This window comes from Uloborus diversus, chromosome 2 (assembly GCF_026930045.1).
Source record: "Uloborus diversus isolate 005 chromosome 2, Udiv.v.3.1, whole genome shotgun sequence".
Lineage (NCBI taxonomy): Eukaryota > Metazoa > Arthropoda > Arachnida > Araneae > Uloboridae > Uloborus > Uloborus diversus.
In genome coordinates this window covers 139,551,491-139,571,243 of record NC_072732.1, presented here as the reverse complement: position 1 = coordinate 139,571,243, position 19,753 = coordinate 139,551,491, and the positions used below count along the sequence as shown (strand labels likewise).

At 31.8% G+C, this 19,753-nt stretch overlaps 1 protein-coding gene across 1 annotated transcript in view; it reads left to right on the top strand.

Moving 5' to 3' along the window:
• LOC129216050 (phosphatidylserine decarboxylase proenzyme, mitochondrial-like) overlaps nucleotides 1-16,907 on the top strand; it is a 124,954-nt gene extending 108,047 nt beyond the window's left edge. The window contains 5 exon segments of the mRNA XM_054850195.1: nucleotides 594-830; nucleotides 3,853-3,981; nucleotides 4,787-4,931; nucleotides 10,593-10,753; nucleotides 13,923-16,907. Of these exon segments, the coding sequence (XP_054706170.1) occupies nucleotides 594-830; nucleotides 3,853-3,981; nucleotides 4,787-4,931; nucleotides 10,593-10,753; nucleotides 13,923-14,156 (906 nt within the window). The 3' untranslated portion in view covers nucleotides 14,157-16,907.
• The last annotated feature ends 2,846 nt before the right edge of the window (nucleotides 16,908-19,753 follow it).

Genomic DNA, 19,753 nt, shown 5'->3' with positions numbered 1-19,753 from the left:
GAGAAGGCGGCAGATTTCAAATTTGCCTAGGGGCGGCATGAAGCTAAATTCGGCCCTGGGGAGTTTGTACAAAAATTTCAGATGGCCCCTCCCAAAACAATCGGCTGGATCCGCCACTGTGATTATGCATAATCTGCAATCTTTAGTAGTTTGGATTTTGAAAGAAGGAAAAATTTTATCTGTTTCCATTGTGTCGCATCCGCATAAAATCGAAACTCGTCTGCGTAAAATAAAATAAAGGTGTCAAACCTTAAACCGCATATAAACGAAACTTCGTAAAATAAACCCGCGTAAAACGAGGATCTACTGTATATATTTTCTGGTATAGATTTAGTTTTATATAATGTTTATACAATTAAATATATTATTTAATCACATAGACAATCATAGTTCATTATGTACACTTAATTATAGATTCAATTACTACATATTTATTTTAATGAATGCATTTATGAAGAGTTGATTTTGATTTCTTATTCTTTATTTTTTGTTGTATGGTTTTGCTATTTATTTTACTTTGTCTCATTTTTTATTTTTACTGCTATTATACTCTACATTTATGCGACTATTAATACATACTGTTTTGTTTTAAGGTTTCTTTGTACACCATGTTACCTCTCCGAGCTACTTCAAGATTCTGGGGCTGGGTTCATAACATTGATTTGCCTCGTCCAATTCGTAAACCTCTCCTGAATTTTTTCGTTTCTACATATGGTTGCAATCTCAAAGAAGCTGTTGTTGAAGATATAACAGAGTATAAGAATCTTGGAGAGTTTTTTCGCAGGCAGTTGAAAAAAGAAGTCCGACCAATTCATCCCTGTGATTGTGTAGTATGTGACTTTATAAAAATCATTTATTATGCTAAAATTTTACTTAGCTACAATTTTCAGCTTCATTATAATCATTCTTATTTACATATCTACAGTATGGGACACTAAATATGGATCACTCAGAACCGCAACTTTTCCGGCTTCTTGATCAAAAATAAGCAAAAATTATTGTGTCATGCGACATGTAGAAAGTTGTTCCAGGTTTAGATAATGATCCTGCCTTGATCTTTATTTCTTGATCAATCTCGATTCTTCTTCTTCTTCGGCACTACAGCCTAGGGCAGGCCAAGACCGTCTCAATCAGTTTCCTCCATCCCGCCCTGTCAGAAACAGATTTCCTCTATCCACTGAGGCCAACAGTTTTTAAGTCTTTTTCGGCATTTCGGCACAGTCGAGCGATCTGGTTGGTGGACGTCCCCTCTTGCGCGCACCATCTGGAATTGTGAAGGTGACTTTATGGGTTGGGTCCCTACTACCTAGTCTAAAAAGGTGCCCCAGCCATCTGATGCGATTGGCTTTAATAAAGTGGATAATATCTGGCTGTTTATAGAATTTTTTATATATCTCAAAATTATAGAGAGTGCGCCATCTGTTGTTTTCCTGGGCAGCACCAAAAATTCTTCTTAAAATTTTCCTTTCAAAAACCATCAATCTATCTTCTGCTTTAGTTAAAGCCCAACACTCACTTCCATAAGTTAGGACTGGTCTTAACAGGGTCTTGTATATGTTTATTTTTGTACTTTGGCGAAGAAGTTTACTTTTTAATTGGCTTTTCAAACCAAAGTAGCATTTGTTTGCCATAGTGGATCAATACTATTGTTCAGAAATCTCAAGAAGTAAAAACCCGATCAATCTCAATTACAGGTGCAAATTTTCTGGAAATTTTGAAGCTAAGAAGAAAAGTTTTTCCCCAGCTTTTTCTGGAAAAATTAAACTGTTTAAAAGTTGTGAATGTTTATATTTTCTTACAAAATTTAGAAAGTGCTAAGTGTTTGAAAATTCATGCTTCTATTATTTCTCCTTAGAAATGTAGGCAAAACTTATCCAATTTAAAACGCCTTTCTTTTTTCTAACTGCCAGTAGGTTTCTGACCAAGCCAAAAATTAACCAAATTAATTGAATCATCAAACAGCATTTAATTTTGATTAGGGTGTGATTTTTATAAACTGTTAATTTCAACAGTTTTTTTTTTTTTTTTTTTTTTTTTGTGAATTGAGATTTTAAGCCTTTTTCCTTTAAAAGTTTATTACACATTTAAATGCATGTACATGCACATTTCTAGACACACACAAATTAAATGAAAACATGTTAAAATTTAACAGAAGCTTACCCCTAATTAATGTTATTGATATAATTCTTTCCTGTGTACATTTGCAGTTTTAATGAGAAAAGTAGTGCATAATACTTAGGTGCACAGAAGAAGTAAATTATCTTACAGCTTGTATTATTAAAATTAGTGTTTTTGTGTGAGACATTGAATATAAAAAAAAAAACATTTTAAAAAGAAGTTAGCATATAAACATTATTAATTTCTAATACATTATTTTGTGCAAAAAATGCTTTTTTCGAGTGGAATTAAACCCCTGAAGAAAAAACTTCTTTTCCGACTGTTCCCATATCTTATTTCAATAAAAATATATTTTTGTAAAAAAAAAAAAAAAAAATTGGAGATTTGCAGCAGTGTATATTCCGCAGATGTTGCATTTTATTGTTATGCAGTGTGCTAGTCAATACAATAAATAAATCACATTTGCAGTAAAAATAACTTTGTATTGTATACTTATGAGAAAATAAAAACAATTATTGTTAGCCAGAAGCAGATACTAAAAGATTGCTGCACAATTACAGCAAAATGCTAATTTACACATGACACATTGCATCAAAGAAATTTAAAAATAATCTGCAAGAACTGTGTTTTCAATAAGTAATAACCAACTGTTAACAGGTTTGAACATCAGAATAAAATTTGAAAGAGGAACTTTTTTTTAAATTAATTAACTTTTCTTTTTTTTTTTTTAAATTTAAGAAAAATAATTCCATGTTTCAGGTTTTTCAAATTTCGGAATTCAAAAATTGGGGTCTCATACTGTTTATAAATTTGGCAAGTAACAACAATTTCTCCTTTTGGCAAAAAAAATTCTTATTGGAGGAATATTTCTCAGACTTTATGTTCAAACATAAAGTATTTGTGGATTACTTGTTTTAATTACAATGAAGAGAAAATAAGGAACTTGTAAATTTTCCGCATTTTAACTTTTAAATAAGAGAAACAATGATTTTAAAATGATTTTTTTTTCGTTAAATCAGATTTCTAACTGAACATTTCACACTGCTTACTGGACTACCGTTTCTCTTTGTCAGACGTTTTAAATTTAAACTCTTGAAAGTAACTGAGTTATTTATAAGTTGAGTTTTCTTTGTATTATGGTAAAGCTATAAAATTATGATGAAAAAAGCATACTTTTACACATTAACTGATAAAGACACTGTTGATGATACACATCATGCCTTGGGTGCTTGCAGGATCACTGAGAGCCAAGTCAGACCCTTTGTCAGTTTGGTCGCCGAGCTCCTGGTTTTGGCATGATACATACGAATTATATTGTAACTCACATAGTTGAGCATGATAAAACAGCTTAAATTCCCTTTAACTGTTTTTAAGTTTCAAAAAGTAATGCATTCATTTTTATGAGAGGAATTACTCGATTTATTTATTTTCATAAGTGTAAGATGTAGAAACTATATATAAAAAAGTGGTGCTATAGTAGGTTATACATTCCTTTCAACTGGCTAATAGAAAAGTACCTACATTTTTTTTAAGGGAGAAGTTTCAGATCTGCATATGATGTCCCTAATTCAGCTTCAGAAAAAGTTTCAGTTCTCAGCTTATGCATGGAAAAATAGGCTGAACTCTATTTTTTACTTTTAAAACTGTATATGAGATAAAATATTAGTTTTAATTCTATCTTGTTCATTATAGTTGACTAAATACAATTATGATTTTAATTTTGTTTTCATTTAGGTTAGTCCATCAGATGGTCAAATACTGCATTTTGGTACTGTTGAAAATGGCCTTGTTGAGCAAGTGAAAGGTGTAACTTATTCTTTGAAATCTTTTCTTGGATTATCAAATGGTGAAAATGAAGTTGAGGTAATCATGTAATGTTGATGCATTGTAAAATTTTGCAATATTTATAAGTATTTGTTTGTTTTTGTTGTGAAAACACTTCCTTATCCTGCAAAGCATATCAATAGGGAGAAGAATTTTAGCTGAAGTCATTTGATTATTTTAACTAAATTATTATTGTGCAATGCATTGTAGTTGATGCATTGCACCAATTTTAAACCACAGTTAAAGTTATATACCCTCTCCATATATGTATTTTATTACAACTAGTAATTAATCTTACTACATTATTCTTACTGAATATACTATATTCTGCACTATTGTTTTAGGAGCGGTGACATTTGAATTGTTTCACAATTTGTACATGAGAGGATTTATACTTTTTCACCTTTATTTTGACTATCTTTGTTTTAAAAAATAAAAATGTCTCACTGTCCAGCTCTAGATCTTTTTTAAAAATTGCTCCATTTTAAAAACTTCTATTCTATTTTCATCTCCAACAAAGCATTCATTACAATCCGGACTAATGGAATAAAGGATTTTAAATTCCTAAAGCCTGATTTCGTCATTTTCCTTCTAGCTCCGCCACTGTGCAAGGGCTGCGTGACTGATATATTGAAGTAAAGGAGTCAAAATCTTTAAATTTTCAATGTCAGAATCTCATTTATCCTCCAACTTGCAGTCAGTTAGACAAAAGAAATGTGCCTCAAGAAGCAAATTCATTGAACATTAAATTTTATTTATTCTTTTATTATTTTACTTTCATACAACTGTATGGTTAATGCTATTATTTTTAATTTTTTTCTAAATCTGTTAATACATATTTTAGGCGACTGATGAAGGGTGTCAAAGGAAGTTGCTGCAACACGAGGGAAATGTTTTGTACCATTGTGTCATATATTTAGCTCCTGGAGATTATCACAAATTCCATTCTCCTGCTAGGTGGACAGTAAAACATCGAAGACATATTCATGGTAATGTGTTTATTTGTTACAAGATCAGACTTGTTATTTATCTAGTAAAATTTTTATTTAATGCAGTTAACCTTTTTACCAAGAGCTCAAAGACAAACTAATAATTGGCATAAACCAGTTACTTCAACATGGTCAAAGACTAGAGCCTGTTACAGTGCACAAATGCGCCACATAGTGTCTGACTCAATACATAGATGATCCAGCCAGTTTTGAAAATATGAATGCATTAGTTTCTCAAAGCAGGCAGCGGCAGTTGTTATCTCCTGACCGGCCGAAATGGTAGGCCGTATAAAGCAAGATTTAAAAGCTTTTATATACAGGGGTCTGTCCAGGATTTTTCACAGGGTCCATTTTTTGTGAAAAATCAAATAATTTTGTGAAAAATGAATTAATTTTGTGAAAAATCAAAAAAAAAATTTTTTTGACGAAACAAAATATTTTTAAAATGAAATTTTATAATTTAGAGATGGCACAAACTGCATCAATTAAACTTAGAGCTGAGCGTTTTCCTCTTCTATGAGGAGAAAATCATTCTGGATTTTTTTTTCTGATATTTGGCCGGGGGGGGGGGGGGGCATCGCTCATTCAAGTATCAATATTTATCTACAATTCTGCATTATGTTAAATTATACTAGATATATTTCTGTACAGTATTTAAAATAATAGTAACAAAAATATAAATAAATAAAACAAAATTCAGAATAGAGTTCAGCATTCAACTTTTTGACCCAAGACACTCTTAAAAAGCACAGAATTTCGTTTAAAACTTATAAATTCCGTGATTTTAACAAAAATAAAAAGATATTTCAATTGTTTACCTCTTAACAAAGCGTAATAATCATCAAAAATTCGAAAAATCGGATTCCCATAGCGGATGCAAAGACATCGCAATTCTCAGAGTGAAGGCATAAAAAGTATAAAAACGGCTTGTAAAAGAAATATTTTTGATAAAATTATTTTAAAATTGCATTTTAGAGTCCTATGATAACATATCATTAATATCTGTGGACACAGTTGACCCCCCCCCCCCCAAAAAAAAAATAATAAAATAAAATAAACCATCTATTCAGCATTTTTATTTTTGACTCATTACAGAAAATGGAATTTTGCTTTAAAAACTTGAAATGAGAGTTAAATAAAGAGACTTTTCATTAATTTGAATCCTAATAATGCGAAGTTAGCTTGAAAAAAGAGCAAAATATGATTCTCATATCGTATGTTAAAAGATTGCATTTTTCAAAATGTAGACATCTCAAGAAAAAAAATGGTAATTAAAAGAGTTTATTTAAAGTTAATCATCCTTGTTAGCATCGAAAAATCAAAACCCATATAATTTTCTCCCAGAGTAACAATCAAACATCGCACCGCGTAAAAACAACACCGCTGCTAATTAGCTATGATAAAACAAACAACCATTATATTTATTTGGCAGTAGCAATTATTTATCGCTTGCAGGAGCAACGCAAGAGTGCCGATTTTTTCTTTTTTTCAAAATTAGCCGATTTTGTATAAGCTGATCCCTCTAATTTAACTTAAAAAAAGGTTCCAAAAATTATCAGTTTATACACAGAAATATGCGGATTTTGCTTTCAGATTTGCTCTTTCAATAAACAATTTGTGACTGATCCGATCTTGTTTATCAGAATTTTGTGAAGGGTACGTTTTGTTTGATCGGGATTTTGTGAAAGGTCCGTTTTGTTTGATCCAGATTTTGTGAAAGGTCCGTTTTGGTTGATCGGATTTTTGTGAAGGGTCCGTTAACGGACCCAAATATCCTCTGGCCAGAACCCTGATATATATATATATATATATATATTCCGTACATTTATGTGTGTGGGAAAATTTGAAAAACATTTAAAAAAATGTTTTTACTGTTAACCAATGCTTGAAGCTTCTAATTGAAAGCTTGCTTACATTTTAACTTGAAGTTAGTTAAAAACAATTATAATTCCTTGGGAACTTAGATCAAATTTATTGCTTGCATTTTAGTTGAAATTAGTTAAAAACAATTTCAAGCTACGCTTCACTGCCTGAATACCCTCTAAATTTTGATCAAATATCATCTTATGCCGAAAAATCAAAGCATTCTATTGATTATATAATGTTAATATATAGGTGAGTTTCTTGCCCTGATGTCAGAATAATTGTATGAAAATTTTGCCAAAAATTTGAATAAATGTATTATTATTCATTAATTAATGAATCTGATTATAAAATATAGAATTTTCGTCAGATATATTAAATCTCAAACTAAATTCCAAAACAATCAGACCACAGAAAGTAATTAAAAACTGAATTGAAAGATTGCATCCGAACAAAACATAAATGTGAACAAGAAGTTCTGTCTAGAACTAGACGAGCCTACTTTCCCGTATACCCATACTGCTTTCTAGTACCTGATCAATATTCTCAAAAATAGCTAAAATCGCAAATGTTTTCAAACATATTTTTAAAATACTTTAATCTGATTTCTAGGAATAAAATATTCCTCACTCATCTAAAAAAAATTAGATGCGTAACAAAAAAAAAAAAAGCGAACAAATAAAATAGCAACAACTTTTAAACAAAGCAGCTAACACACTTTTTTCCGTTAAAAAATCTTTAACAGCTTTCAAAACGAAAAAAATAATAATTAAAATTAATAAACTTATTAAAATAAATACATCATATCAAAAAAAAAATCGTTTCTTTTTCTCCTGTTGCCAAAAATAATTTTTTAAATGAATTAATGCACTTACCAAAATAAATAAAAACAATAAAATGTCAACTTTAAGAAATAATTTTCATTGCCAAAAAAAAATTATCTGCGCATATCTTTATGTAGAAACATAAATGACTTCGAGTTTATTCGCCGAAAACTGAATACCTAAATTAAAACTTTAGCGTGAAAATAAAAAGTCATATCAACAATAAGTATTAAACAGTTAAAACCATAGCTGCGGAGTCGGAGTCAATCTCATTTTGGGATAAAGGAGTGGGGGTCGAATATCCAAGAATCGGAGTCTGTCATTTGTCCTCCGTGTATAAATTTTTGCCAAAGTTACAAAGTCGAAGTCGGGGAGTCGGAGTCCGATTAATTGTCAGGCACAGGAGTCGAAGCCAGGTGCCCCTAAATTCTCGGAGTCAGAGTCTGGAGTTTGGCGCCAAGAGCTATTTCCAACAAAATTTGTTTGAAGTAAATCCGCCTTCAAGTAAGGAATCTACATTGACTTTCAGTTTTCCCATAGGTGTTAATGTAAGGGATTTGAACTGTTCAAAATTGAACGGAAAATTGTTCAAATCAAAAAGATATTTTATGTACAAGTTTTTCATCAAAAGCTTTTTCCTACAAAGTTCGATTGAAGCAAATTCGCCTCACAGTTCGAAATTGCCTTGAATTTCCCCGTAGGCGCTAATGTTAAGTTTTTTTTAACTGTTCAAAATTGAACAAAATATAGTTCAAATCAAAAAGTGAAATATGGGAATGAGGTTTCCTCGCCGAGATCTTTCGAACAAAAAAAAGTTTGTTTGAATCGGACTATTCATTCAAAAGTTATTAGGGGGGGGGGGACAGACAGACAGACCATCAGACATTTTCTCCCATCTCAATACCTTACTTTCCAATTTTTAATTTTTCAATATTTATTTAATTATTTTATGTATTTTTGACTTTTTTTTGTTTGTTTTTTGCGATATTTTTAAGATGCATTAAGTCTTTTTTCATGCTTTTTTCTTCTTTTTCTGACTTTTAATGGGAAAGTAGGCTAAAAAGGAGCAAAGTTCAGTAGAAATGAGGTTAGGGGCAGGCTTGGGCGGTCTCACCGACAAAAGAGTTCAAATCTAAATGGCTATTAACTTTCATAGGAGTTCCTCATAGATGTTGGATTTTCCCATGCTCTTCAATTCATTAAGAAAACAATTTTTTACTTCCTTTGATATTGGATTTTAAACTTGCTTCAAGGTTTAGCCATCGGTAAACTGTTTTCAAAACATTTGACTACTTCACTTATAAAGTGACTTACCAAGTTTCTAAGCCAATATCAAAGAAAGAAAGAAAAAATGTTTTCTCAAAATGAATTGAAGAACATGGGAAAATCCAACATCTATGAGGAACTGCTATGGAACTTGGTACCCATTTAAATCTGAAGTGTCTTGTCAGTGAGACTTCCTACACCTGCCCCTAACCTCATTTCGTCCAAACTTGGCTCCTTTTTCTCATTTATGTTATGTTGGAATATCATTAATTTTTGAAAAGCAAAATCAAAGGTTATGTTCTAATTTAAACTATTTTCATTTTAATGGAACTTTAAGCATTGTTTAAAGCCTTGTTCTGTTTAAAAGTTAAACATTTAATTTTAAACTTCAGCAACCTTATTTTTGGCAACATTTGATAAGCAGTTTAATTTTGGTTTATTTGGCGAAACATTTTGAAATCGCTGTGTGATGCTCACAAAAAAATAGCGTAGTTTTTTGCTATTTTAATGTAGTTTTTGAACCTTTAAGATTTCTCCTTTACATATGCATGAAATCTATCTTCGTGCCAAATTTCAAGTATGTAAGGTACTTGGAAGTTCATAAACATTTTGATGAGTGAATGAGTCAATCAGTCAGTCAGTTTAAAAAATCACTTTTTACTCAATAATTCCATAACAATTGGAGGTATAGTCATGAAATTTATGTTTATAGGTGTTCTATGGTGCACTATTAGACATACAAAATTTCAATAATATAAATCTAATAGTTTTTGAAAAATGAAGCGGAAAGTGCTTGAAATGGTTCGTGTAAGTTACACACTGGCAGATGCGTCGCTTATTTCCTGATTTCCAAACTTGGCTGACACACTGCCTTGTGTCCAAATTAGATTGCATACACATCTAAATATAGGTGGAGCTAATATAAGCATGTAAAAAGCAAAATGCTTTGAAGATTTATCTAAAAAGTTGTCTGTTCTATGTACCTTACTATAGAAACTATATTGAAATATATGTCCTTCAAAATTAAAGGAACCTGTTTCACGTTTCTAAATTATGTGTGTAGTGCAAGTAATATACAATGAATTGTGCACAAAGCTCAAAGTAGTGTTTCTTTTTCTTTATCCCCCCCCCCCCCCCCCCCCCATTTGGTAGTATTTTAAAGACAAAAATTTATTCTGTCAATTTATTTTTGTTAAACCTACTTTTATCATAGAAAGTGATTATGAAGAGTGATTAACAGAAAGGTGTCCTCTTTATCAGGAATGATGTATTGTATTAAGTGCATAATCATCATTAAAATTCTGGTTTTGAAGCTCTCTTGAAAACAATGTTAATTATACAATTTTGGTGCAAATGGAGTTCTAATCCTTCATCTAGTACTATATTTACTTTTTTAAGGATTAACTTCTCGTAACTTAAAAACGTATCCAATCTTTCATTCCAACTTTGTATTCCAAGCAGGGGTGCCCACCTATGGGGGGCCATGGCGCAGACTGTGGCATAGACATTTAGAAGGGGGGATTTTTTGTATTTTTTAAGGGTGCTCTTGTTTTTGGGGAGATGGTTTCACAATATTTAGGGGGGGGGGTGTGCCTCTGCTCTTAAGGGGGAAGAGCACCCCTGATTCCAAGTAACATTTTTTTTTCCAAAATTTATAATCATTGCTTAAAAAATGTATGTAATTTATTCCATTTTTGATGTTTTTTAGGTGAGCTAATGAGTGTTCGTCCTGGTTTTGTAAACTGGATTGGAGGACTTTTTAGTTTGAATGAACGTGTGGTATACACTGGAGATTGGAGGCATGGTTTCTTTTCCTTAACGGCTGTTGGTGCTACTAATGTTGGATCCATAGGTGTATTTTTTGATGATGTAAGTTACTTTTGCCTAAAATATATTTTTGCTTCATTTCTTCTTCATGATTTATTTATTTAGTTCAATTAATAATTCAAAACTGCATCAGCTGTGACTGCTGTTAGCTTTCTTAATCCTAAACCTTTTTCAATGAAAAACAGGTTTCTTGTAATCCTGAAACAAATATATGCACCATATTTGTTTCTTTTGTACACACGAAAAGCATTCATCAGTTTCAGCAGCATAGTATGACTTCAGTGTATTTTGCTTTATGTTTACTAATAATAAAGCTCAAAGTCTCTCTGTCTGGACGATGTTGTAGGATGTCTGGATGTCTGTAGGATGTCCAGATCTCTGTGACGTTCATAGCACCTAGACCGTTCGGACGATTTTCATGAAATTTGGCACAAAGTGAACTGATGTGATATACCCCACACTTGGCGACTTTTTCCTGTTGGCGCCAAGAAAGCGTCGCCAAGAAAACAATGTATGACGACATATGTCATACATCTTTCTTAGCGATGGTTTTCTAGTGCCATCCCCAAAATCAATAACTATTTCAGCCAAAAAAGCGCTTAGTTACTCAAATTTCGATGTATGAAAAGTAGAAATGTCTCAACAGAACATCCTAAACATAAACAATACAAAAGTACCATACATTTATTTACTATCCAGACATGCTTTCAAAATACCTATTATATTTTACATAAAATAACAATATTTTTATAAATTGCTGGAGTCAACTTATTTTCAGAAATTCAATACCTAAAGGAGCCACGTTAATAGAATGTCCAAATAATTCCTGGCATCGATAAGAATTAACTTTAGAACAAAATAACCGTACTATTTTTGTAAAATCAATTTACATACAGTAAAAATAGAGTACAAAACTAGAAGAACCCCTCAAGGATTTGTAAAAACAAAGAATTTCGGAAGTGAGAGGGTTTTTTTTTTTTTTTTTTGAATTCTAAAATAAAGAACTTACCTTTTTATGGTATAAATCCTCGCACTCAGTCTAAAACAATACATCATATGACAATGGCAAGTTACGGATACACACCACGTTGGAGTTAACTTTAATTAACGTTCAAGTTTGAAGAAACTGGCATTTTCTAATGTTTTTACTTCAAAACACAACTACTGAATTTAAGCTAACACAAAATAAGCTTTCCTGGAAGGTATATTGCACGAAACAACACATATCTCTCCTGCGTGAAACCGAGTAAACAACCCAAGTAAACAAGTTTGAACAGATCTAAGATTGCCTTCGGGTTGCCAAACACGCTGGCAACTGACAAAACGCACAAGATTAGTTCGCCAGGGATGCCATGCTTAAAAAATTATCGCGATAAGGCGATAAAAAAATTTCATTGGCGAGAAAAAATATTTCAATTTTGTGCAAAAAATCGGATGTTGCCAAATGTGTGGGGGGGGGGGGGTATCACATCTGTACCCACAAAGTTATTTTGTAGCATGGGGGTGCACATCTTTAAGTGGTTTTTCGAAAATTCGATTTTGTTCTTTTTCTATTTCAATTTTAAGAACATTTTCCGGAGCAAAATTATCATAAGATGGACGAGTAAGTTACGAAATTATCATGACGTTTAATGGGAGAGCGAATGTACGTAGCTAATTGGCGAGAACTTCATCATCCATTATTTGTAAATATACAGACAAACCGAATGACTTTTTAATTTTTCAACTACGGGCAAAGCCATGCGGGTACTACTAATATTTCATAAAGGTTAAAATATTCAAATTTTGTTTTTAATTGCCAAATTTCATCATATTATAAAAAACATTTAACTCATAACTGTTTTCTTGTTTGTTTAATTGGTGTATTTTTTCATTTTGTGCGATTAATATCTAATTATGTAGTTTCATTTGTCAAGTTTTTGTATTGAGCAATCAAGATTGCTTATTGTTCTCATGTGACCGTCTTTGATGTCCGTGCCTTTTTCAACCCCCACTGTCACCTGCAGGCTCGACTCCGTCCTCTGGTAGCTGCTCCTGGTGGGTGGCGTCCGTGTCCTGCACACATGCATGCTCATACATATACGCACTCACACACATAAACACACACGCCTTTACACACATACACACAGATCTATGCACACACAAAAGCCTACACATGCACAACTAATACCCACATCTCCGTTCAAGAAGAGAGGTGGCTCGGAGGGACAGGAGCCGTGTCTAGCAACAAGTGAGTAGGATGTTAACCAATGAGCAGGGTCCTGTTGCAGCTCATGAGTGCGAAAAACTTAATTTGAATTAAAAATTTCAGAATTCAAATTAATTTTTTTACATTTATTCTGATCATTAATTACTGGAAATCTTACGTATTGATGCTTTCAGTTAAATTGACAGTTGGCAATGTTACAGGTTAAAACGAATTAGTAACTGATTTTTTTGACGTGTTTTAATGTAGTTTCGAAATCTATGCTGGATCAACTGTGGTAAAAATTGTGTCACTGTTTTTTTTTTCCATTACTGAGAAGTTATGAGTGTTTTAACAGTTTGTGTAGTTCTTTTTTTTTTTTTTTTTTTTTTGAAATTTTAAGGATCTTATCCTATTTCTATGCACAAATCTCACTTGGTTTCATTTCAAAAGGCTGAAATCAATTTTGAAAGGCATATTACCCTGAAGATCTCTGATAAATTCATATGAAGTTTAAGTTCATGTGAAGTTGAGCCCCCCCCCCCCCCCCCCCCCCCGAAGATTCTAAGTCTTTCTTTCGAAAGTGAGTCTTGTATGAGGCCTATAAAGCCACTGAAGCTTATATGACTCAAAACTTATTACAAGTACGTGTCAAACAAAATATTAAATAGTGGTTCCTATGGATCTATGTTGTAATAGTTTTATTGCTTACCATAAATTGATTCTGAAATTTAAAAATTCCGATCAAAAATCAAGTAAATGTTGCTTAAGTATTTATTAATTTTTACTGTGTCCCATACTTTCTAACAAATATCTTGACAAATAAGTTTTAAATTTTTTTTTAGTTCCTTTAAGCTTTAATTGAATTACTGTGTGCAAAATCAATACAATTATATTATTTTTAATTTTATGTTTTATGCTGTTTTTCAGAAATTACATTCTTGCTTATGTCGTTTTTTATTTTTTGATTAGCTGCTTTTACTAAATCTGTGTGTTATTCTTTTTTTTTTTTTTTTTTTTTTTTAGGCTTTACACACAAACAGAAAGAAATGTAAAAAAGGGTCTTGTGAAGAAAGACATTTTGAACCTCCAGTAACATTAATAGAGAAAGGTGAACCCTTTGGAGAGTTCAATTTAGGTTCAACCATAGTTGTCATATTTGAAGCCCCCAAAGGCATAAACTTCAATGTTACCAATGGTCAAAAAATCAAGTATGGAGAGCTGATTGGTCTATGTAATTGTCATAATGCTTCATCATAAAAAAAAAAATTGTTTTATATATTTGGCATAAATGCGCTGGTCGTACTTTGCTAGTTATGACAATTCATGGTCTTTCTACCAAAAAGTTTCCTAGAACTAGTGAATATCCTGATATTTTTTCATCATGAGCACAAATCAAAGTTGTACGTTTCATCTGAAAATATTTTTGTATTGCTGCTCTGTGACTTCAACACGTTGAAATATTAAGTAGAAGTGCATGATGTGGCTCATATCTTTTGTTTAAGAGGTGTATCCACATCTTATATATTTATTGAAGGTTGTATGAAATTTTTTATCCTTGTACTTTTATGTACTTGAAAAATGTGTGCCATTGTATATGCCTTAGTCCAACTGTGATATGTATGATTTTGTGCATGCTTATAAGTTTGCTTTCTCCCCCCTCCTGCACAACTAGTCTTTCATATGACATCAGAAATGTGAAGTTGCATGTTTTGTGCTGAGCTGTTGTATAACCGTTATCATGTATTTCTTGTGGGAACTAGAGTTCTGCTTACTTAAAAAGTTATTTTAAGTTTGCGTCACTTTTCATTTTCATGGTCATCAAGTATTTAATTGTCACATTGACTGTTGTTCTCCTTTAGAGAAACAGTTGCACTTTTATTTCACATTGATTATAGAACATCAAACTTCATGAATAGTTTATAGGTGGACTAAAACCTACTACCCTGGTTCATTTTGTTCAGTGTAATGTTGAGTAATCCATACTGTTAAAGTTTTTTTTTTTTTTTTTAAATCCTGCACCAACCTCTAATAAGAAGAGTTAGCAAGAAAACCATTGTCAAAAGCAGAAATTTGCAAAAGACAGCCAACAAATGTTTCTAGGTTTCAAGAAATTCCTTTTTCGTGACAGAATGGTGTGAGTCTATGAACGTACAGTCTGACCACTGATGTAAAGGCTAACATCCGGTTTATAGGCGGAAATAGATGCATCTATTAGTTTTCAGGAATGCCAGCATTTGCGTGTTAGCCTCTAAATTAGGCGAAGTCACATTGAAATTATCAAAGCACTCCTATCAAATTTTTACTTTTCCCCCTCATTTAGATAGATTTATGCCAACTAGACATTAGCTAATTCTGTATCGGATGTGGACGGACAGTAAATTTGTTCGCCAAAAGCTTTAGTTGCAGTACTTTAGAGCCATTGAAGGCTGTCCATAAATGACATCAAACCTTTTTTCAACATTTTTGACTCCATCCGCCCTTTGTTACATGCCATGCTGTTTTTCAAAACATATTCTTACAAAAAAAAAATGTGTGAAATATGACATCTCACATTTCTTTTTGTAATGTGTGAAGTCACACTTCTTCTTAACCCCCTTCCTCTCTCTTGTAACAAACTCACAATTTCACAAAGTCCCCTTCCCTTTCTTAAAGTGTAACATCATTTGTAGACTGCACCTAAGCCCACATCCCCTTCTACGTGGTTCGTTCCTTGAAACCTCGAAATATATGACTGCATTTTTTTTTCTTCTGAAATCTGATTTTGATGTTTTCATATAGGTATTTATTTATCCCTTAAAACATATATTTGTCATTTAAAGAAATGTTCAAAGTATATTGATATATTTTTCAGTGAGCTAAACCTCTGTCCAACTTTTTCAAGATAATTTCAAGGTACATGTTGCTTGAAAATAAGTCATGAAAATGAATGTGCCTTCATTTTATGTCATAATCATCTTTATTTCTCACTTGGTGCTTTTATGCAATAATTTAAGTTCCTAATAATGTTAATTGTTTCTATGAAGTTAATGTCTTCTCTTGACTTTAAAAACTAAACTCAAATTGAAATATTTGGATAAATTTGCAATTCCATGACACATACTATTTTGATTTTTATTGACTAATTGATAGGTTTCTCTTGTTTCAAATTGCTGGTACCGTAGATAATTATTAGACATTAATTTGTACCTAAAATCCGACTATTTAAAAGTTCAGTTACAAACTGTGGAGAAGAATATTGAATGCTGTGAAAATCTTGATATCATTCTAAATTTTTCACAATTTGATTTGTCCAAATTTTAGATATCTTCATAGTGGGTGATATAATAAAAATTCTATGGTCTTTCTTCATAATTTAAGCATTTTTAAAGTAAAGGAGAGCTATTAAATGCTTAAGTGCATTTCATATGCAAAAAATTTTATCTTATCAACTGAATTGAAGAGATCTTACTTTGAAAAGATGAAATCATGCTTGAAATTGAAATTATTATCTTTTATTTTGTTACTAAACCTTTAGGCATGTCTTTAAATGCAACTCAGGAAAATTCCCTATCTTATACAGAATTTTCCATATGTTTAATGTTTTATAAGCAATTATAAAATAAATAGTTTTAATCTTTGTTAAAAACATTCTCCAATTGAGTGAGCTCTTCTTCAAATACAATAATTACATTTGTTAATGTACAAAAGTTCATAACTACTCAGTTTCAAAATTTAACATGAAATGCAAGATATGTGTATGCTCTTGTGACATTCTCAATTATTTTGAGAAAATCATTACATGGTCATATTCACTTTTCATTATCACTTCACTATACCAAATGAGTTGAATACTTTCATTATGTTAGTATTTGTTACATAATGTAAATATTTTCTTTTGTAATTTATTTCTTTTCCATTAAATTCCTAAGAAAGATACTTCCCGTGACCAAGGGGAATATGTATTCACAACGTGAAAGTTTTGCTTAGCAATTCTTTTCTGAATGTATTTTTACAAGTTTTAATAAATGTGCTGACAATTTCAAAATTTATATTTTCATGTGTTTTATTCTTTCCTGTTTTAATCTTACTTGAATTTCATCTGGGAAAGGTTACTCATGCGGATTTTTAAATTAATGTTACAGTTGAATGTCATAAATCTGAACTCATTACTATCCACCAGTTCTGATAAAATGCACAACTACCTAAGGAACAGATACATTTCGGAAAGTAAATAATTACCTACAATGATTTAAGAATTGAAATTAAGTACATATGAGGTAGTGAGAAGCAAAGGGATTCACAAGTGGCAAATTAAAAAATTTGGAGATAACAAGTACAAATGGTGGATGAACCCCTCTTTTGTCTTGGGGCAAGAGATAGTACTAGTAGCCCTGGTAGGGGCCGCTGTACAGCATGATTTGGAAAACGAAATCAATGAAAGCCTACCTAGGACTTAATCTTTATACTCGTTTACTCAAAGCTTGAAAATGTCCACTTACATCCATTTGCTTCTCACTGTCTCATAAGTAATAGAGGTGGAGCATTATATTTACCATGCAAAATACTTCATTATCGTTCCTCACAGATTACATACAATACTACAAATATTTTTCATTTTTCCTCAATCTTCAGGGAACAATAAAAGTTAATTTTGGTTTGAAAATGTAGTTACATATTGTAATGTTATTTACTGTATTGTTCAGAGTAGCTTGAAATCAGGGGTGCCCACCTAGGGTGGGTCGTGGCGAAGACTACGCCATTGAAATTTTAAGGAGGGAGTGTATTTTGACGGGTATTTTCCTCATTTTTAGGTGGAGTCTTTGCAATATTTAGGAGCATGGGCACCCCTGCTACTAGACTGGCAGTTTTAAAATTTTTATAACAGAAAAATTGTTAAGGTTACAAAAAAAAAAAAAAAATAGGAATTGCAGAAAACTTATGTGACAATTACAGCATAAATGAAAGGCAGCTAATGCAATATTTTTTTTTTTTTTTTTTTTTGAAATTTTTAATGGATGAAATTACATTACAATATTTTCAAACTATCTACTACTCCAGTTATATGTTGGTTACCTAGACAGTTTTCAAAACTTTATAACTGATAAACCCTTAGGGTTATAAAAAGAAAAAAAATCTTCATAACTTCATGTGACAAGTCATAAATTTATCCTCCCAAAATGTCTAGATTTAGTTTAAATGTTTTCCAAGGGTACAATAAAATCCCGGAACACTCAAGAAACTAGAAGAATCATTCGTGAATATGCAGCCATTTTATTGGAAACTTATGAGATAATGTCTGTAATTTCCTCCTCCAATCATGACAAGAAATTGAACTGACAGGGGACATTTTGAAAGTATTGTAATGTAACTCAATCATTTAAATTTTCAAGTGATGTAATTTCAATTAATTCAGTTTGATTGATGACTTACTATTTGCAGCGCCATCTATTGGAGAAACTAAAACCATGAATTCTGGATGAAAATATATATTCCCTGTCTCACATGAATTTTCTACATGAATTTTTTTTAACCTTGTTTTTTTGTAATAAATTTTAGAAAATAATTATTTTATTACAGGACACCCTGCATGTTACATACACAGGGGTGCCCACATGAGAGGGGGGTCATGGCGCAGACTGCACCATTGAAATTTTTAAGGGGTATTTTGACTGGTATTTTTCTCATTGGGGACATCTTCATGATAATTGAGAGAGGTGTGCCCTGACTCTTAGGGGGAGGGGGCACCTCTGACATACATTATTGTATAACCACTTTTACTGAAGGACCTACTGTTACTCTAAACTATATTTTCTTGGTTAGTTTCGAAAATCCGAACTGCTATTAATAATTAAAATAAATAAATGCAATTATTTAAAAAATTAAAAATAAATAAAATATTTAAAAAAAATGAATAAAGAAAAAAAGAAAGCTAAAAAAAATTTAAAAAAGGGGAAAAGGGTTGAGAAAAGTGGAGAAGGGATTTGTGTCATTGAACTTGGGGCAGGGATGAGCACCCCTGGCATTCGCCGATAATAAATTAAATATACGAGAATGGATGTTATATGAGAGGATAGCAGTGGATTTGCAAAAAGTAAAGTCTCACATCCACCCCCATTAGAATGAACAATCAAAAAAAGTAGTTGGTAAGTGTCTTTCGAATGAAGGAAAAATATTTCCATACGTAATCGCAAACAATACTATATATCACAACCTTCCCTGACAAAGCGTACTTAAAAACGCAGTTTTGTTACATGTTGCGTTTGAATACGTTTTTACAAAATGGGACTATAAACCTACTGTTAAAAGAATAAAATATGGCCCGTGGGGATGAAGTGTCAGGGAAAAGAAATTTGAATGTGCTAAAAACATCAGTGCCATCGTTTGACACATAAAGAAGTAAAACAGCAATCGATTTGAAAAAAAAAAAACGAGTTCGAATCTGTTCTACATAATATTAACGCAATAAAAAAAAATGAAAATGGTGAGGTGCTAAACTTATTTTTGGATAAGGGAGAAATTCTTAATTTGCCAAATGAAATATCGAATTTCACCGAATGATCAAGTGTGAGCTTTTGGTTCTTCCTTGGAAATTTTTACTGGAAGTAAGTTTTTCATTTTGAATTTTCCGCTCCTTTTTCAATCGTCTTACTAGCAAAAGTAGGCATAACCCCTGTCCCCACCTCAAATGATGCAAAATATTACAATACTGCAATTTGAGCCCCTTCTTTGCCCCCCTCCCCCAAGATTTGTTTGTTATACCCTTTTGTTTTTCTTTCAATAGTCATTAACCAGAGACTGCATAGAAATAAGGTGCTTCTGTAGTTCATTTGAATCGTGAATTTCTAATCTTCAATGGACCTTATTCACGGTTTGGC